Source organism: Leopardus geoffroyi, chromosome D3, assembly GCF_018350155.1.
Source record: "Leopardus geoffroyi isolate Oge1 chromosome D3, O.geoffroyi_Oge1_pat1.0, whole genome shotgun sequence".
In the NCBI taxonomy this organism is placed as follows: Eukaryota; Metazoa; Chordata; class Mammalia; order Carnivora; family Felidae; genus Leopardus; species Leopardus geoffroyi.
Window position 1 is genome coordinate 34,462,957 of NC_059339.1, and position 20,136 is coordinate 34,483,092.

The following is a 20,136-nucleotide window of genomic DNA, read 5'->3' on the forward strand; positions in this document are numbered from 1 at the left end:
TATCAAACTAAGCATACATTGTTGATTCTAAATGAGTCTCCTAGTGTTGAACTGTGCAACTGAATACATCAAAGCAAATGATTTACCTCTGACTAGATAGAAGAATAAGATTAAAAAAGAAAGAATCAAATGACACCAAAGGTCACCTCCCAATTCATCCTATCCCTCCTCCTTCCCAATCCTCTCCTTTATCCCACCCTAGAACAGAAGCACACAGCAAACTGACAGGGTACTTAAGTATAAGCCACATGTTCTCTCCCATCAGGGGTTGAGTAAACAACCACTCCCTAGCCCAATCCTTCCCCCCAAAATGAAAATAAGCCTCTTCTAAGAAAGCTTCCTAACGGGCGGGCTTCTTTCTTCATTCAAGTTTTGCCTCTTGTTACAGCACCTATCTGCCTTTTACGTCTCCCTCACTAGTCTCAGAGTTCTTCAAGGGCAAAGACAAAACCTAACACAGTTTACTGTTTAACCGTATACTTTTCCCATTAAACTACAAACTGTAAATCCTTTCCCCACCTTGTTTAGCACTCAAGGCCTAAACAGAAACTAGTAACTTGAATTAGTCTTAATCAAATATAGGGATGGCACAAAGCTTTCAGTAAGTGTTCGCTAAGTGGCCCAGCTGAATGTGTTTCTATAAACATTTCAATGAAACACTTTTTTTAAAGTCAATTTTAAAAAGTGGTTATAGATGTCCAAACTTTTAAAAATGGTCCTCGTGAATTACTTTCATCCTAACACAAGAAGAACCTGTTCTATAACCATAAGTAATAACTCTTCAATACCTGAAGTAAGTGAACTATATGAATATTACTGTGTAGGGTTTTAGGTGGTTTTTTTGTTTTTAGCTTGTTCTCCACTATTATTAGTCTCTTACTATGGCAACATTACAACTTCTCTAGGGAGAAAGCTTCAAACACTGTAGACATTTCCTGGCCTAAAATTGGCTTTTTAATGATTCTAAGTCCCTAATGGTAATACACACATGCTCATCTAGTAAAAGAAATTTACTTTGTAAACTCAGCCTGTCAAAAAGTAAAAGCAAAAATTCTTTCAACTTCTCAAAAATATATGTTATATACAATTATAGAGATTTACATTAAAATCCTCCAACCAAAGATAATGTCTACCTAAAATAAGTTAATTTCATGATTCCCCAAAGGTGTTTTTTTTTTTCTTTCAGCTAAAGCTATGTGACAGCATGCCACACACATGAACTTGTTACAATAAGACGCACTTAGTGCCCCTCAAAATATTTAAGAGTGGTCTTGAAACCCTTACTAGAAAAGGAGCTCACTTACATTTCCACTCAAAGATATTTGGAAATGTACTACAAAGCTTACAAAATAAAGAAGTTACACAATATTACTCTCATAATACCAGAAGACAGTATTTTAAAATCCCTGAAACTATTCAAAACGTTTCCTATGGAAAACAATTGTTTTTCCTTTGGACTCAATCTTGTACAACAGCGAAGGATTTCATTTGTTTTAAGCACTGGAATAGCTACACATTTCACAAAAATTTTATCATGGGAGCTGCTGAAATTGAAACACAAGATAAGGAATCATCCAAAAGGCGATTCGCAATACACTTAAACGAAGACAGCAAGGAATCTGCTTTTGGATCTCCACACACTTTCAGTATTCCTAAAAAGAAACTAGTTTAACTCTCTTCCCTAAAGTACCCAAATGGGCCAAGGGGCCCCTTAGATTGTTCCTCAGGAATCACCAAAATCGGACTAACAATTTATCACAGGCGTTGCTACAAAATATACAAGGACGCTCCAGAGCTGAGTAACACCTCATCGGCCCCCACATAAACCGCAACGTAAAGGCAAAAGTCACCAATACGGAAGATTCCGCAGCAAATAAGCTAAGTTAAGGGGCTCAACAAGAGCAGTCAAACACCAGGTCCGCCCTGCACAGAAGGTGAGCTGAAATGTCACACGGGAGGACCAGGAAGACGTCTACTATTAACCTACTACTATCAATTCCCGGGCTGACGCATAGCCTTCCTGCCCGCACGCGCTTGGGTCTCTGCCAACACAACCGGGTAAGTCATAACCAGAGAACTTCACGGGCTTCTCCGCCTCCCTAGCGCTCCAGGTACCTGACAGCGAGTTCTAAACAAGGTAAAAAGGGAGGCAGCAACTCCCTCTGCGAGGGCCGAGGGCCGGCTCCACCCAGGCCCTGCTCGAGGCCGAAGGGTGGTTCTCTCTCGGAACCGAGTCCAGGGCCGACGCACCGCTGCCTCGCCTCTCGCCTCTCGCCTCCCACCGCCGCTGACAGCAGGCGCCGGCGACCGACGCACTTGCGCCACCCCCAAAGCCCCCCTTCCCGCCGCAGACCAGAGCGCACGCTCTAAGGTCACCGCCCACCCACACCCTCCCAGACAACGCCCGACGGCCCTCGGGGGCCAAGGACAAGTGCCAGGCGCGGGCAGCGGCGCGGACAGCACCCGGGAGGCGCCCCCGCGGGACCGCAAGATGGCGGCGGCGGCGGCGGCGCCAGGGCCGGGCCCCTCCGCCTCGCCCCGGCCGGCGCGCGCACCGAGGCGCGAGCGGGCGAGGGAAGGAGCGGACCGGGCGCGGAGCAGGCGGGCCGAGGGCAGAAGCGGGGCGCAGCCGGAGAATGGAAAGTGCCGGGCCGTGGGGGAGGGGACGCTCACTCGCGGCCAGCCGCCGACCTTCCCTCGACCCCCCCCCACCCACCCTAAATCTCGCCGTCCGCCCGTCCCACCCCGGTCAGCTGCCCTCTCCCTGCCTACCTTTGAATTTGAGGTCTGTGGGCGGGTCGAGGACCAGGATCTGCTCGTGCTTCGCCATGGCCCCGGAGGCGGACGCCATCGGAGAGACAGCGCAGAGCGGGGGCGCGCCCGCGGCGGCGGTTTGCTAGCTGGGGGCGGGGGACGACGGCGGCGCCGGCTCGGCCGAGCTCTATGATGCGGCCAGCTCACCGCTCCCGAACCCCCGACGCCTGCCGCTCTGTGGCCGGGCCACTGGGCCGCCCGCTGGGTCAGCAGCTCCGGGTCTCACAACTGACTCAACCCCACACCAGCCGCCGCGGCCACGCGCACTGCGATCCTCGGCGCCCCACGTGACGGCCCCTGCGTGCCTACGTGCGCGCCCCGGCGGCCGGGAGCCCCTAGCTCTCGTCCCGCCCTCAAGTCCTGCCCAGCGCGGCGCCGGCTGGTGCGCCTGCGCAATCTGGGCCTCTCGGCCGCCGGGAGCTCGAGCTGTCAGGGGAACGGGTGTGGGCAGGGGGCGGAGCTAAGATCCGTGGCACCGACGCGATGCGCAACGCAGGGCAGAAGGGCGCAATCTTTGGTCACGTTTAGCTCCGATTACGAAAGTGGAGTAACTGCTATAGCAGCACATCACCATCTTCCAAGTGAGAATGCCTAGTGGAAGGAAAGAGTGGTCAGGTTCATTCACTACAACTCCCAGCATACCAGTGGGGCCTGGCCCTTGTGCGGCACTGCGCGATGCTTGCTGGGAATTGTAGTAGTGGCTGTTTGTGGGCGGGAAGGAGACTGAGGTCCGTTGGCGGCGAATGGGGTGGGGCTCGCTGACGCTCATTTTTGGCTCTCAGATATCGTCTCGTCTGTGCTAAGAAGAAAAAAAAAATTTTTTTTTTGAAAACTGACCCGAGGTCTCCCGCTTAGAAATATAAAATATGCCCTGTGGAAAACAGGCCAGGATTTGTCAATCTGTTCTCTAAATCGACCCATCCCTCTGTTGGTAGGGCTACATTCTCTGTCGTATTCCAAGCCAACGTCTACTGCTTCCTGAATTCAATCCAGTGATGGAAAGCAAATGAGGAAACACACCACGTTTAGGAAGCAAACGCGGCGTTGGAGAAATCTGACAAGGCACATTTACCAAGCTAGAAATAGAAGTCAAAATCTACAGCGTTCAGTTGCTGGCGTCTGTTCTTGGGTTTTATTAATGATAGACCAAATCCGAAACAGTTGTTCACGTTCCCGTATTGGAAATGAATTCCATCTGCATCGTTATGATAGCGTGTAGTAAACTGAACCCAATGAGGAAAATCTCGTGAGCAAAGGTGGTGACAAATCTTTCCCCGATTGCCAGGGTAATCAGGGACACGAACATCAAATGAAACAAATGAACGTGCCGTAAATAAATCTGTCCAGTACTACTTGAAGTCTCTAGGAAGCACCACAAAAGAAAGGACATATTGATGCTGCCACCACGAAGGAGGAGCCCAGTTCGTCTTGAAAATAAATGAGCAAATGAACAGTAATCTAAGCTTAGGCACAAAGTCCAAAGTTTTCAAGTGCAAAAAATGTATCAAAGCCCATCTGGGAATAGCTCTCCAGAATAGCTAACCTAGCATCCGCAGAAGATTGCACTACACAAGAAGAATGTATCTTAAGCCGTGAAAAACCTCGGAGGATGGGATGGGAGTGTTTAAATAGTTTGAAAAGTATATTCTAAATTTACCTTTCCTTTGATTTCTTTTTATTCACAAAATTTATTTTGAAATTTCAATCATCATTAAAGGAAAATACAACGATTGTATGTTTACCAAAAGAGGGCTTAAGGTTAAAAAAAAAAAAAAAAAAAAGGTAAGGTTAACAATTACTCCATAGGATGGTGTCTCACACATGTTTAGTTGTGAACCGGCAACCCGAAGCTGTCACAACTTCCAGTATCTTTGCTTGCCTCGGAACTGTTATCCACGGGCAAATTAGCCTTGGCTGAACTGGCTTCTCCACGGCTAGATAGACATTTCTCTTACCAGAAACTATTTGGGAATCCCAGTGTACAAACAGCAATTAGCAAGTATAACATGCTGAGGAAGTTCTCAGTCACTTCCATATGGGACAACGGTTGCCCCTTCACCATGAATTCAATGGGAAGCCTGAATTGGATGTATTCCAGTTTTCCAGTCCATTTAAGTCATCACCTTTGGGATCAACCGTTTTTGTCTTCTCGGTATGGCTTCAAATATCATATAGATATAGGTCTTAAACTCTATAAGAATTTATCTGGTAGTCTAAGAATACATGAAATATCTTTGGAATAATTCCCCTATTACTATTTTAGAGCATTAAATTAATAATGACTCAGAGTCCTCCTGAATCGTCTATTCCTCATTAAATAGTGCACTATTTAAGTGGCTTCTGCTTTGGTATTTATGAATACATTTCTTCCAGCAGTTCAAAGATCCTTACAAACATCATCACACTCTTTTCAGAACAACTGAATATCAGCAAGTTTTACTTTTGTGGTTAAATAGAGAAATGAAAACGCAGGCGAGAACATCTCATGGCAGTAATAGAGCTAAACTATGGGGGAGAAGTTGCCCAATTTTCCATCCTGTGCATTTTTGCCTTTCCCAAAGCCACAATGAAATGAAAACTGAAAATGATTAAGAGAACAATGTTCATTGTTTGTGCTTGCTCTCTCACTCGTGTGCAATCCCTCTCTAAGGTTTTATATATATATATATATATATACATATATATACATATTATATGTATATATATGTATATATATATAAAGAGAACTTTATATAAAGTTCTCTTAAGGTATTAGCAAAGAGAGAAAGTATATATGCATGTATGTTGAGTATATGTATACTGAAGTATATTTCTCTAGCTACTAAGAAGTTTTTATGAGTCTCAGAAGTATGAAGTCCTTGAATATTACTTCGACACACTTGAATCACTAATAATATTCACCTTTGGACAGATTATCTCATAGGTTTGGCAAGGATAAAAATAAAAAAAAAGTTACCAGTACCCATGGTAACAAAGTATAACCATCTTCTCCATAGTTAAACACGTTAAACTTTACTTTATAAAGGTGCTCTGTGATTTTGAATTTGTATATGATCAGTTATTCTCAGTGGAATACAACTCAGTAAACATTGAAACGCTCATGCCTGCAATAAACATTGAGGCAGTAAAGCGTGTTGAGTAAGAGTACAGACCTTGGGTCTGAACTGCTTGGTTCAAGTCCTGTTTACCACCATATGATCTTAGCAGCTTACATCACCTCCCTGTGCCTGTTCTACATGTGTAAACTGGGGAGGCTAAAAATACCTACATCTGAGGCTCGTTGTGAGAATGAAATGAGTTAACACACACGGAGAGCTTAGGGTGGTGTCTGGATCCAGCATTGTTGCCTTATACATGCTACATGTGGAATTGTTGCTGTGTGCCCGGGACCGTGGTAGGTGCTGGTGGCATAATGGTGAGCCAGTAGACATGGTCTCTGCCCCTGTACGGCTACATCCAAGCAGGAGAGACAAACATGAAGTAGCTCTCTTGTGGCTAGGATTCTGTTCTTGAAGTAAGTTTGAGTAGTAAAATACACTCCAACGAGATTTGAAAGTTAGACGTGAGAGTAAAGGCCAGCTTTCTGTCCCTCCTGGCTGTTTTCTGCTGAGGCAAGGCGAGGACCCCCAGACACTTGCAGTTTTCTGCACCAACACTCCAGCAGCCATTTACTAGCTTGCTTCCTGGATGTCACGAGACCGTTGTTACAGGTCAGCAGGAGCAGCGGCCCTTTCTTGGCTCCAGCTTCCTGATCCCTGGGTCAAAGGCAAGAGGTGCAGCCCCAGAGACGGCAGCTGCCCAGGTGGGGCAGGTCAGTCTTGCCCTGGAGTCACTCCTGGAGAGCCTCATCCAGAGCCTGCTTCTCCACCCCTCCCCCAAATTTTATAAGCACCTGCTTCCCTTCGATGTGTTCTTTCAGCTTAGGATGTTAGAGTATTGCAGTGAGGGAGGCAGCGGGGAAGCCAAGAGTGGATCAAGAAGGAGGTCAACAGGATGGAAATCTGCTGAGTAGCAAGTGACTCCTGACTGAGTAACAAGGATGCTGCAGGTAAAACAGGAATGAAGCTGAGTCAGTGCACGCAAAAACATGGGTCTAAAACAGAGAGACATCATAGAGACCGACCACTGACCAAAACAGGTACAAGGCCCGGAAGTATCACTGGGATGCAATGTCATGTAAATGTGGATTAATTGGGGGTGCTTATTGGGGCATATTTGTCAGACATCCGTGAGAAATATAGATTCTCAAAGAAGGCAGATGGGAGTCTCCCCAGATAAAATCGAGGCTGGAAGAAGTGTTAGAAAAAGGACTTATCTTGGGGGTTTTTCTTTTTATAACCATTTAAAACAGTGAAGACTGTGAGATTAATCATCTTTGTTTATGAAAAATCGTTTGAAGACTACGCGTTTTCTCAGTTCATCTTTTCTACTGTAAAAGCAACATGTGTCATTGTAACAAATGACATAATCCACAAGCATATGGACAAAAAGTTTCTTCCTACACCTCCCAATTTCTACTCCACTTAGAGTAACCCGTTTAACTGCCTGAGTTGTGTTATCACTCTCTAACTTTATCCATACTTATACAAACAGAGCCAGTTTGCTTTTTGGTGTGTGTGTGGTTTTTCTTTTTTTTTTTTTTTTTTTAACACGAATTCTAACATATTACCATACCATTGCTTTATTCACTTTACAGTATATTGTTGATATCTGGCCAGGTCTTGGCATAGATCTAACTCAGTCTTTTATTTATTTATTTTTTTAATTTTTTAACGTTTATTTATTTTTGAGACAGAGAGAGACAGAGCATGAACGGGGGAGGGTCAGAGAGAGGGAGACACAGAATCAGAAGCAGGCTCCAAGCTCTGAGCCATCAGCCCAGAGCCCAACGCCGGGCTCGAACTCACGGACCGCGAGATCGTGACCTGAGCTGAAGTCGGACGCTTAACCGACTGAGCCACCCAGGCGCCCCTCTAACTCAGTCTTTTAACAGCTAAATCCATAGAATAGATTACCCTACTATAGAACTCTTTGCTCCCTTATTGGTAAATATGTAAAATGATCTAGGCTTTTATCACAACCAACAGCACTGCAATAAGCATCCTTGTGTGTGTATCTTTATCATAGAACGCTTTTATTTCCACAGGGAGATTTCCAGTTCTGGGATCACTGGATCAAAGATATTTTCTATTTCAATATATATTGCATACTTTTATCCAAAAGGCTGCAACAACTCACACCTCCATCAGGAACAGAGTGAGGATGTCTGTCTCCCCCATTGTCACCAGGCCCTAGTGTGGCTTTTAATGTGTTTTCTCCCATGAATACAGTTATTCTGGAAGGCAACCCAGCAAGAAGAAATTAAAAGATGCCTATGAACATAAAATCCACATCTGACACCTTGCCTGACTTCTCATAGTCTCTGAACACACAGGCTTCTTTGTATAGCCTTAACAAAACCTAGAGTAGATATGGGGTGAAAAATATAGATTTGGACATCAGACAGACTGGAATTCAGACTCCATCCCAGTCATACGATTAAATACTATGGCCTTATCTATCACATGGCAACAATACATCCTATATTCGATATTGGCTGTACATACTAGAAAGTATAACGTGTATAAAGTGCTTAGCATAGTGCTTGGCATTTAACGATTGTGACATGATTGTTCACAAAATTTGATATCTCCTTTGAAATATAAGCCATATATATGTACATTATTGGACATTTATTTTTTTTTAATTTTTTTTTTCAACGTTTATTTATTTTTGGGACAGAGAGAGACAGAGCATGAACAGGGAGGGGCAGAGAGAGAGGGAGACACAGAATCGGAAACAGGCTCCAGGCTCTGAGCCATCAGCCCAGAGCCCGACGCGGGGCTCGAACTCACGGACCGCGAGATCGTGACCTGGCTGAAGTCAGACGCTTAACCGACTGCGCCACCCAGGCGCCCCCATTATTGGAATTTAAACCCACAACCAAATGTTATCTTCTTAATGAGGAACTTTATAAACCAGAAATAATTTCCTAGGGTATTCTGAAAATAATGAGGATTCTCTTTTTGTTTTCCTTTATTCCCGTTGTTGGTTGACGACTTGTTTTGGGCCAAGTCCTGTGGTATAGGGGAGGGCAGACACAAAGAAGACTAATACTTTCAGTCCTGAAAAAGTTGATGGTCTAAATGGACTTAAGCATAATCCAATGTGTGATGGGCTTTAAGAGAAGGAATTGAAAGGGATTCTGGAAGAATTGTCGGAAGTCATTCAATCCTTGAGAGTCGGGAGATACGTTGCAGATATCTGGCCATTTCAAGATCGTGCCATTTTTTATACCCAGGTACATATAAACACACAGGCCCACACTCATACACACACACTCACACTCACTCCCCTTTCTGAGATTTTCTACTAGAGCACTTTATTTACTCTGGAGGGTGTTTTGCAGTTTGTTGTTGTTGTGGGTGGTAGTGGTGGTGTTTTGTTGTTGTTGTTTACCTCCAAGAACAAAAGAATTTGATGTTCCTGGCAGCATTATTCACCATAGCCAAAAGCTGAAAGCAGCCGTGGCGTCCATCAACAGATGCGTGGTTAAGCAAAACATGGGATACATACAAGACCATATTATTCAGCCTTAAAAAGGAAATTCTGACACATGCTCCTATAGGAATGAAACTTGAAAGACATTATGCTAAGTGAAATAAGCCAGGAAGTGAATTAATTAAGCTAAGTGAAATAAGCCAGGAAGTAGAATGGTGGTTTCTGGGGAGCAGGGGGGCGGGGAATGGGAATGGGGAGTTAGATTTTCATGGTTACAGAGTTTCTGTTCAGTTGTGGATGGATGGTGGTAATAGCAGCAAGATAGTGTGAATGCGCTTAATGCTGCTGAACTGTAAACTTAAAAATGGTTAACCTGGTAAATTCTGTGTCAGATAGCTTTTACCACAATAAAATGAAAGGCTAAAACCATTTGTTTTGTTTAGCACAAATAGGTTGTTCATTTCACTCTGTAACAGTATTATTACTATCTCCTTGCATTTCAGTAGCTTCTCTGGGGCTGTTTGTGTTTTGTTTGGTTTTGTTTTAATTTGTAGGGTTGGGTTTGCTTTGGTTTTTGAGATGGGAGGGAGGGACAGACGGAGAGGGGAAGAGAGAGAGAGAATCCCAAGCAGGCTCTGCACTGTCAGTGTGGAGCCAGACATGGGCTGGAACTCACCCACCACAAGATCATGACCTGAACTGAAATCAAGAGTCTGACGTATACGGGCGCCTGAGTGGCTCAGTCAGTTAAGCGTCTGACTTTGGCTCAGGTCATGATTTCACAGTTTGTGGGTTCGAGCCCCGCATTGGGCTCTGTGCTGAAAGCTCAGAACCTGGAGCCTGTTTCAGATTCTGTGTCTCCCTCTCTCTCCCCGCTTGTTCTCTCTCTCTCTCTCTCTCTCTCTCTCCCTCAAAAATAAAGTAAACATTAAAAAAAATTAAAGAGTCTGACTCTTAACTAACTGAGCCAAACAGGAGACCCTATCCTGGCCATTTTAAACAATAGCTTGGGGATGAGAACTCAGGCTTACTCAAAGCTGGGTTCAATTTCCGACTCTGTCATTTATATGGGGATAATAAAACCATTTGCCTCACAAGATTGTTGTGAAAATTAAATGGGACAATACTTGTATATACCTGTACACAATACCTGGCACGTGTAAGGGCTCAATAAATGTTGCCATTATTGTTATTTACTTCATAATTGCTCATTCATAGGTAGGCATGAATGTCCATTTTTGACTCCTTTTTAAGAAATTATATAGCTTGAGATACCTCAGACCGTACATTCATATGAAGAAAATAAAAATCAAGACATTGAATTGTTCCACTGGAAACTCAGTGGCAAACTTTGACAAATACTCACTTTCAGAACAATTCCCTTTAGGCTTTTCTCATTGAGCTTTGATGCTGGTGCTGTCACATCAGTCTGGATTATATGCTATCGGCATAGTAAGTAAGCTCTTATTCATTACATTAAAAATAGAAATATTAGTCTATTTGGGGATCACTTATTTTTATTGCAGAGATTTAGTAAAATCAGTGGTTTAAGCCAATGGGCCCAATGGAGGATGGGGACCCAGTGATGAAATAGATACCCAACCTGAGACCTAACCAGCTGCCAGTCAGGAAACTGAAAAGTTCAGTATAAATTCACTCTCCGCAACCATTGCTCCCGTGAGGTGGAGAAAGGCTGGCAGGCATGGACTAAACAGGTCAGTCCAGAGGTGTGCCTGGACTCCACTGATTCATTCATTTGGACAGTTTGTGCCATGAAATGTGTAAGTCAAGTAGACAGTGCGATGTAATAGGGGAAGTGTTCTACACTGTAGGCATTCTAGGTACTGCCCTTAGTGCAATGTTCCTTGTACGTTACTTAGTAGCCATTGCCAGTTTGTAGCATGTTTGAAAGAAGTTGAAGCCAAGTATGTAGATTTCATTTTATTTAGATACAATTGCATGGCCATGGAAACTTGTGGAAGACATTCATTGAGCTGCTTCCTCAGATTGGACATTCTGGTTAGAATCAAAAGGCTCTGAGAAATTTACCGTAGCCTCAGTGGTTCACAAGATTTTACTTCCTTACAGATGTGATAAAAATGCTCGGACCCTTGGAAAAACACAGACGTTGCCTTTTTTTTTTTTTTTTCCACATTCTGTTTATCTCCTCTCTGCTCCCTTTATATGACTGATCCACCAGTGCTGGCACACGCGGGCAAAGAATAAGTCACCTAAACATCAGAGCTCTGACTCCAGACTTATAGCACCCATCCTCATTTCTGGCCAGCTTCACCTTACAGGGTTTCTTCAATACCCCTGTAATTGCACTCTGTGGTCAGGGACAAGAGTCAGCATCAGAACCAACCCACCAGGCTGCCTCTGGCCCAGTTTCCTCACCCACAGAGGGTGATTGGACACAGCTCAAACAAATAAATCCAAGCACAAAGCACCTGGGATATATGATTCCTCCTATTTTTAATCTGGTTGAAAAATCAATAGAATCACAGATTTGGAAGAATTATAAAGCTGAAGGATGGAAATGAAATCGAAATTCAGTTGCGAGCCATGGATTTAATGTGTATGAATTGTTCTTTACATTTCTATAGTTACACCTAAAGTGCAATCCAGATAATGTGTGGTTTATCACACATCAATCTTACCAGCATGGTTCAGTTTCAGAAGAAATACATTACGCTGAAATTAGACTATGCTCACCAAGAAGACTTAGTCCCCATGCAATTTTAGAAAGGGCATATAAATTCCAAAATTGTTTGGCATTGTGGTAAACAATGCTCGGTCCTTGATCGTACATTGCCTTTTATGAAACCATTGAGATGGAAGCGGAGTGTCACCATAAATTATGTAAACCTTGAGTCAGAATAATTCTGTCTGTAAAGATTGTATTCTTGTTGTCTCTATTACAAATGGTCAGTGATTAACATGAGGCCTAGAATTTAATGTAGCCTCTGTGAGCAGAGACCTCAGTTTGTTCACTGCTGTATCTCCATCATCTGGAACAGGGCCTGGGATACAGAAGGTACTCAATATACATTTATTGTTTTCTAATTTTTCCTTGGAAATAATTTCAGGCTTACAGAAAAGCTGCAAAAAGAGTTCATCAAGTTCAACTTACACCTTGCCCTCCCTCAGCTCCCCCTAACATTAATATCTTACATAACCCTAGAACAATTACCAAAAACAGGAAAACAATATTGCTTCGATATTGTTGACTAGCCCATAGACCTTCTTGGAATTTCTCCAGTTTTCCCATTAATGTCTTCTGACTTGTCCAGGGTACAATTCAGATCCCCATCTTGCATTTAGTTGTGATCTCTCCCTCATCTCCTCCAAACTGGGACAATTCCTCAGTCTTTTTTGACTTTCATAACCTTGATATTTTTGAAGGGTATTGGCCAGTTATTTTCCAATGCCCCACATTTGGGGTTTGTCTGATTTCTTTTCCTGATTGGGTTGAGGTTCTGCATTTTTAGCAAGGATACTGCAGTAGTGATAGCCGGCCCTTCTCCGTGCATTCAGTCAGATGTCCATAATGCCAGTTTATTCCTGGTTTTCACAACTTTGTTCATGTGGTTAAGGTGGTGTCTCCCAGGTTCCTCACTGGAAAGTTGCTATTTTTCCCTTTGTGATAAGTATCTTGTAACAAGACACTTTGAGACACTGCAGACGCAGTTTCTAATCAAACTTTCACTTGCATATTTTAGTATCCATATGAGTCTTGTCTGGAACCAGCGACTATCTGTTTCCATCATTCCTTCCACATTTGCTCACTGGAATCTACTGGAAGGAACAACTGTCCCTTTCCCGTCATTTCTTTACTTATTCATCCACTTATTTATCTAAGTATGGACCCATGGAAATTTATGTTATTAGAACCCACTATTATCATCATTTATATTGTTGATCACCTTGTCCCACATTTGGCCAGTGGGGGCTCCTTCAGGATCATCATATATTTTCCCTGCTAAATCCCTGAAGGTCCTGATCTTGGGACCTTGGTTAGAAACCAAGATTGGCCCCTAGATGTGCTCATGCTACTGGAATGTCATTGCCTTCAGGTCCTTTCATGGACAAAGCTAGGAAATCCATATAGTTTCTATCTATCTATCTATCTATCTATCATCTATCTATCTATCTATCTACATCAAAAATGATGATCATACCGATGCCTTCCATCCCAATCTAACATCCCAGAGTTCGTTCTAGACTTCTTCCTCCTTATTTGCAGCTTCTTTCATGTAAGATAGTAGGAGACCTAACTCTCATTACCCACAATAAATGTACTTACTTGCTCAATCCTCAAATGCACGTAGAGGAATCTCAGAATCGCTAACCCATACCTCTGTGAAAAACAGATTTACCGACTAGGGCAGGATATTTCTGTACAGTTCATATTGTCTTTTACTTTACAGTAAAAGTATACTTTATAGTATACAGTCAGCATACTGTCTTCCAAGGTTACTTACGTAAGTGTTTTTCAGCGTTTATTTATTTTTGGGACAGAGAGAGACAGAGCATGAACGGGGGAGGGGCAGAGAGAGAGGGGGAGACACAGAATCGGAAACAGGCTCCAGGCTCTGAGCCATCAGCCCAGAGCCCGACGCGGGGCTCGAACTCACGGACCGCGAGATCGTGACCTGGCTGAAGTCGGACACTTAACCGACTGCGCCACCCAGGCGCCCCACGTAAGTGTTTTTCTATCTCACTTCCTTCACTATGGTTCTATTATTCACTATGATTGTATTATTCACTTATAATACACTTAAATTCATTTTTACTGTTTGTATTCCATTTTGCCTCTCCTCTTTGCTTCAATTACTAATTTTGGGGTATGTGAAGCATGGATATGCTTCCTAGAGTCAAAAAATATTCTTTTTTTCGTCCTTTGGCATAAGGAGCAGATACATGTGTATTTTCTAATATAATCCTCACTTTTACTCGAAGGGCTAAATATTATATTCTTTTTCATACTTCGCTTTTTTCACATAGTATATCCTGGAAATCACTCCATATCAGTTCATAGAGAGCTTCCTCACTCTTTTTTACGGCTGCATAGTACTCCACAGGGCAGATACTATCAACTGCTGTCCTTTGTATGAGTAGTTAGGCCGTTTCTGATATTTTGTGATAAGCAACCAAGGCTTCAGTGAACAACCTTATATATATGTCTTTTCATATTGTTGGAGGTCTGGAATTTGACCTAAAAACTCAAATGAAATTTTTAGATCAAAGGTAATTCTATGTATACTTTTAGAAGTTGACAAATTCCCTTCCCTTTTGCTTTGTTTCCTCCCCCCCCCCCCGCCCCGCCAAAGCTATGTGTTTCAAAGATTACTTCAAAACAAGCATATTTTTAATTCTCTGATTGATAGCCCCTGCTCCCAAACCTTTTCAAATCAAGTTAAGACTTGGGATGGGTAGGTGAGCCTGGACTTCTTGGCAATGGTTTTAGACCAACCTTGGACCCCACTGCTAGATCCCTTCATCTCCTTTCCTTGCAGTTTTTCTAATCTGTCCTTGCTGACCCCAAAGCCTTGCAGAGGCGGGGCTACAGGACAAAAGCAAGAGAAGTACACCCTGGGATTCTCATCTCCACTGCGTGTGTGTGTGTGTGTGTGTTTTTTTTAATTATCTTCTCTGAAGTGTGGCTGTAATACAACCACCTGTCTATTTTCACCTTGCACCCATATACTAAGCCAACCAATGATGTGTAAACCAAGTTTGAGCTCTTTCCTCTTCTTGAGCTGGTTGTACAGAACCTCTGCATGGCCACGGATGTGAGCTGGTGGTGGAGCGCTGGGCATCTACCACGAGTGGCGTGGAGTTTGGGCTCCCTGTTCAGACAATCTAATGGTACTCTTCTTCCTGCTTGGGCTCAGTCCCAGCGTATCACGTCCATCTCTCGTAATGAACTGCTGCAGGGCCCGTCCAGCTTTACGACGTGGTGGATCTGACAGAAATCTTTATGACAGCTCCTAAGGGGCAGTCCCAGGTGTATAGTCACCAGGTGTCCCAGTGACACACTGGGATCTGTTTTTCAAAAAGTGTTGGAATATCTGCCGCAGGTGATATGATCACGCCCCAGAACACCAGGGCTTGCCATCAGCTGTGTGACTGCCTCTTCTCCCACCACTGACACCTCCAACACCATAGACTCTGCTGGATCCTATGGGCCACGTGGCAAGGCTTGGGGCCCCACTCAGAGCTGGAGGCCTTTCTCCTGTGTCATCTGAGCCAGAGCAGTGTTCTCGATGTGGAGTGCGTTGCATCCAGAAGCCAGACAGACATACCAGGCACTGTGCTTCTGCCTCGTGGTAGGGGATGCAAAAACAAGAATTTATCTTCTAATCCGGAGGACGTATCTCAGCGCCCATCTGATCACTGGACCCCTGAGAACTTTCCTGAATGACAGGTCCCTGAATTTCCAGCATCCTGTCAAGGCCTTCAGGACGCTAGCTTTTCCTACTGTCCTGCTCCATCGCACGTCATCAATGTCATGGATCACTGTCATACAGGATGTCCAGGCACTTCCTATTTCTTCATATGGTGTTATAACGGAGGATGGAAAACTTCAAAACACCCTGGAACAGAACAGTCAGTGAATGTTGCTGCCTATTGCACCTGAATACAGGTTACTGTTGGGTTATTGTTGTTGTTTTTTCCCCCAGAATGGAAAAGAACATATTTGCCAAATCACTGGCCATATAATATGTACCCGAAGCCTTATTAATCTGCTTTAGCATCAATACTGCTTCTGTCCGGCAGCCTCAATGGAACTACAGCTTGGTTTAGTTTGTGGTGTTCTACCATCCATTTTCTGCAGGTGCCAGACTGGCTCTTCAAATGAAGATGTGATAGGAGAGACCACTACCCTGTATCCTTTCAGGCTTTAACACAGGCATGAATCTCTGTGATGCAATATTGCCCTGATTTACCGTTACGACCTGGGGAATGGGGGCAGTTTAATAGGTTCATCCCTAGTCTTACCCAGTGCAATGATTCTTACCCCACTGGTCAAGGACCCAAAATTGCCAGTTTTCCCCCCATACATTAGTAAACTTTGTTCTGTCTTTTATCAAGGGATAACGAACTCCATTATGGGATTAAATATCTTGTATTTCAAATAGACCTTTTGGGACATGCGTTCTATTACCTAATTTACAGTGAGATTGGTAAACATAATCTGGTTACAGTTTCTAAAAATTTCTTAAACAATATGATTTTAAATTTCTGGTGCAGCCCAATGATCTACTTAGAAAAGACATAGTAAGTGTATTGCTAGGGTGGCACTCAAATGCTAAGATCTTGTACATTCTGACCATGTCTCTTGAAGTCAAGGCGACCCAACTCTGCATGTCTGCCCCATTCACCAGTGGTTGTCCCAGGTGATGGCCTCCTCCACTCCACACACCCTCCACATGTCATCTCACCCGAGCCAATCTTGTCTCGATGCCCAGTAACAACATTTTGACTTTTATACCCACTGATCACCCCTATGGTTTGGGCAACTTCTATAGTCCCCTCCTGGTTTCTTGGGTCTCATTGTTAGTGCTTCATTTTCAGCTGTATAGGCATCTCTGCTGCCTGAGATGAGAGAGACCTCTACTCTCAGCCCTTGACCTTCAGGAACTCCCTATTCACTTGCTGGTCAGTTCAAGTCCTATCCCTCCTGGAGAGGAGACATTTGGACATGTTTTACTTGAATTATTGAAAAGGCATTGAATCTCCATCCCAGGGGATAAACTAGAGTTATCAAGAGTGCGTATTTAAGCAAGTCAATAAAGAATAGAAGAATCCTAAGAATTAAAAATCAATTTATTGATTTTAATTACAAACACAGGAGTTTTCCATTTCATGAACACCTCTAAGTAGGCTTCCCAGAGGACAGCCTATGGGCTCTGAATATTCCCTGCATTCAGAACAGTTTACCCATTGGCTATGAGTAGAGCTCATCACTGACATGTATACCTATCTTTCTGCCTTCAACATGAACACCAGTGGTAAACATGCATAGTATCTGAACCTCACATGATAAATCTCGGGTGTGTGTGTGTGTGTGTGTGTGTGTGTTTTAAGAACATATGAAAAAAATCAGTACACAGATGGGGCCTGTGGAGTATGAATGATGGCAGCTGGTATCCAACCTATACAACTACCAACTTTATTTTAGCATTTTTCTATGGATATGTATACATCTGAAACTTGCGATCCCGAATGGAGTAGAATTATAATTTGGATTTATAAATACTTTTTTAAAAACCTCAGATGCCAAAACAGAGATTAGTTGAAAGTAAGCATCTTTATCGTAGGAGTACTTTGGGGCTCACAGAAAGAGATCACATTTATTAGGGAAATGAACATAGGGAGATTAAGAAATCTGATTTAAGGGAAATCTTCTTTAAAGCCTTCCCAGGGAGGCAGCTAACCTCATCTGCCATTTCTAAACTAAGAATCATTAGCTAACTGGTGACTTCCTTCTGTATCTTCCTAAAGTCGGTGAAAGATATTGATCTCTGAGTCATTATGCTTGCATTTAGCTTTGCCTTTCAAACACCAAGGCATTGCGGCCTTCCTGGGGCACAGGAGAGAGAAGCAGTCCTTCTTTCCATCTTCCTCAAGCCCCACTAGTGCAGTGGCTCTCCAGAGGCCAGCAACCCATCGGGGCATTTAGGGAAAACAGCAACAAAGACCTGCAGAACCGCTCTGTGCCCTTCTCCGTTCTTCCCCAAGCCAGATCTCCCACTTCCTTGAAATCACCATCTCAGCCTCAGAGAAGATGACTCTCAACTTGCATGTGTAAAAGTAAGATACTTCTGGGGCGCCTGGGTGGCGCAGTCGGTTAAGCGTCCGACTTCAGCCAGGTCACGATCTCGCGGTCCGTGAGTTCGAGCCCCGCGTCGGGCTCTGGGCTGATGGCTCAGAGCCTGGAGCCTGTTTCCGATTCTGTGTCTCCCTCTCTCTCTGCCCCTCCCCCATTCATGCTCTGTCTCTCTCTGTCCCAAAAATAAATAAACGTTAAAAAAAAAAAATTAAAAAAAAAAAAAAAAAAAAAAGTAAGATACTTCTAACGGATGTGTGATAGAACAATCCCGTTTTCTTCCAGTGCTCACAATTCACGTTTGTTCATTTCAGTCACTGCTTGTCTTTACCAACCTTAACGTCCTCGTGTTTATCATTGTCAAATATCAGCCTTTTCTTTTTCAAGTAAGTCATCTTTTTTCCATCCTGGAATTTGCAAATCCTTACTTTCCCAAACCTTGAAGCTATAGGGGCTTTCTCTCGCTCCCTGCTATCTTGATCCCAACAATGGTCATTGTTGGCTCCGGGCAACTATTTTTACTGTGGGTGTTAAAGGATCTCCTGGCTAAAGTGCCACTATTCTTTGAAAATCTGAAGATTCCTCCTGTACCTTTTGGTTTATTTTTTTCAGTTAATTTTTATCTCCATTGACTGTGCCATTCCACGGTTCCCTTATACGAGCTGGGAAACTTCAAAATCTGCCAAAAATCACAAGAGAATTCTCTAGGCAACAGTATGAAAAAAGTTGTAAATATTTATTGAATGTGATTTATTTGAAATAAACATTTCTGCCTCAAAAAGGTACCCAAGTGTTGAGCACCCAAGGAGTATTTTATGTAGACCCTCCACCACTAAATCGAATTGCTCACACTTAGAGAAAAATAAAGTCCAAAAGCTTCACTTAGAAAAACAGACCCCAACACTGTCTTCTTTGAGTCTTTCCGAGCATCTGCTTCGTAAGTGTTTTGTATTCTCTTTTGATTCACATTCCATATGACATCTTGGGCGAAACTCACATGTTATCGTTTGTCATTTGAGCAAGCCACCAAGTTATTACTTAGTTCACAGAGTGGTGTTTAGTTCTTAAGGAAATCAGATTGGATTAAAATGAAGTGAGAAGGCATGTTTAAAAGGAATTTGATATGTGCATTTGATACGCCTTTTCTCATTGGGTTGAGTTTTTCATAGGAATTCAGAAGTTGGGATAAGGGTGATTCTAACTGCGTTTTTAGGGTAGCTTCCGGTCTAGTTGCAGTGGCACCAAATGTGACCCCATGATGTGGATATGCTTGTCTGGACAGCAAATCTTCCTTCCTCCCACTTGCCATGTAACCGGCTTAGCTCTTGTGGTTTCATGGCACTGTCCCTGTTCCAGGGGTACAGAGCAACCCAGGCCTGATCAGTCAGAGTTCCCCATCCCCACCAAATACACAGAATGGTTCAAGGATTCTCACATGACCCAGCCAATCAGAGAGAGTCTTTCCAGGGACATTTATTTGGAGTCATGAGGAAACAGACTCACTGTTCATCTGTGATTATGAGCCATGGAAGCAATCAATGATAAAACCCAAATGAGCAGCAGAATTGAGAGGTGGAAAACACCAGTGTCCTGATGATGTTGTTTGAACCACATACCCCGGAAGTAGTTTGCCCCCCCCCCTTAGAATTTCCAGTTTCAAAATCCAATACACTCTCCATTTTTGCTGGAGCAGGTTTGAGTTGGGTCTCTGTCACTCGCCAGCATAAAATTAAAATATCCCCCAAGACCTCCTCAACCACTTAGGCCCTTGATCTCCAAACAGAAGAACTTCTCAAGATTTAGTCGCTAAGACTGTAACATAAAGCTGGGAAGGCCCAGGATGCTCAACTAGAACACAAAGCCTCAGGTTAAGTTCTGCATTTGAAGACGCTGCCTGAGTATCCTTGTCCTTGAGCCGCATGCTTACTCCCTCTTATTTCAGTTCT

The 20,136-nt window shown here is 43.5% G+C and overlaps 1 protein-coding gene and 1 long non-coding RNA gene across 3 annotated transcripts in view; one reads left to right on the plus strand and one right to left on the minus strand.

Annotated features, from left to right (window-relative positions):
• Positions 1–3,183, minus strand: part of VAPA (VAMP associated protein A) — a 45,918-nt gene extending 42,735 nt beyond the window's left edge. Inside the window, exon 1 of one of the 2 annotated variants that reach the window (XM_045459257.1) lies at positions 2,773–3,183. In XM_045459257.1, the coding sequence (XP_045315213.1) occupies positions 2,773–2,851 (79 nt within the window). In that variant the 5' untranslated portion in view covers positions 2,852–3,183. The remainder of the gene's footprint in view (positions 1–2,772) is intronic. The other variant, XM_045459256.1, reaches the window with a different exon arrangement.
• A 17-nt stretch (positions 3,184–3,200) lies between these two features.
• On the plus strand, positions 3,201–5,147 carry LOC123588376. Its single transcript, XR_006707825.1, has 2 exons — positions 3,201–3,395; positions 3,750–5,147. It is a non-coding gene; the product is annotated as an uncharacterized LOC123588376 (long non-coding RNA).
• The last annotated feature ends 14,989 nt before the right edge of the window (positions 5,148–20,136 follow it).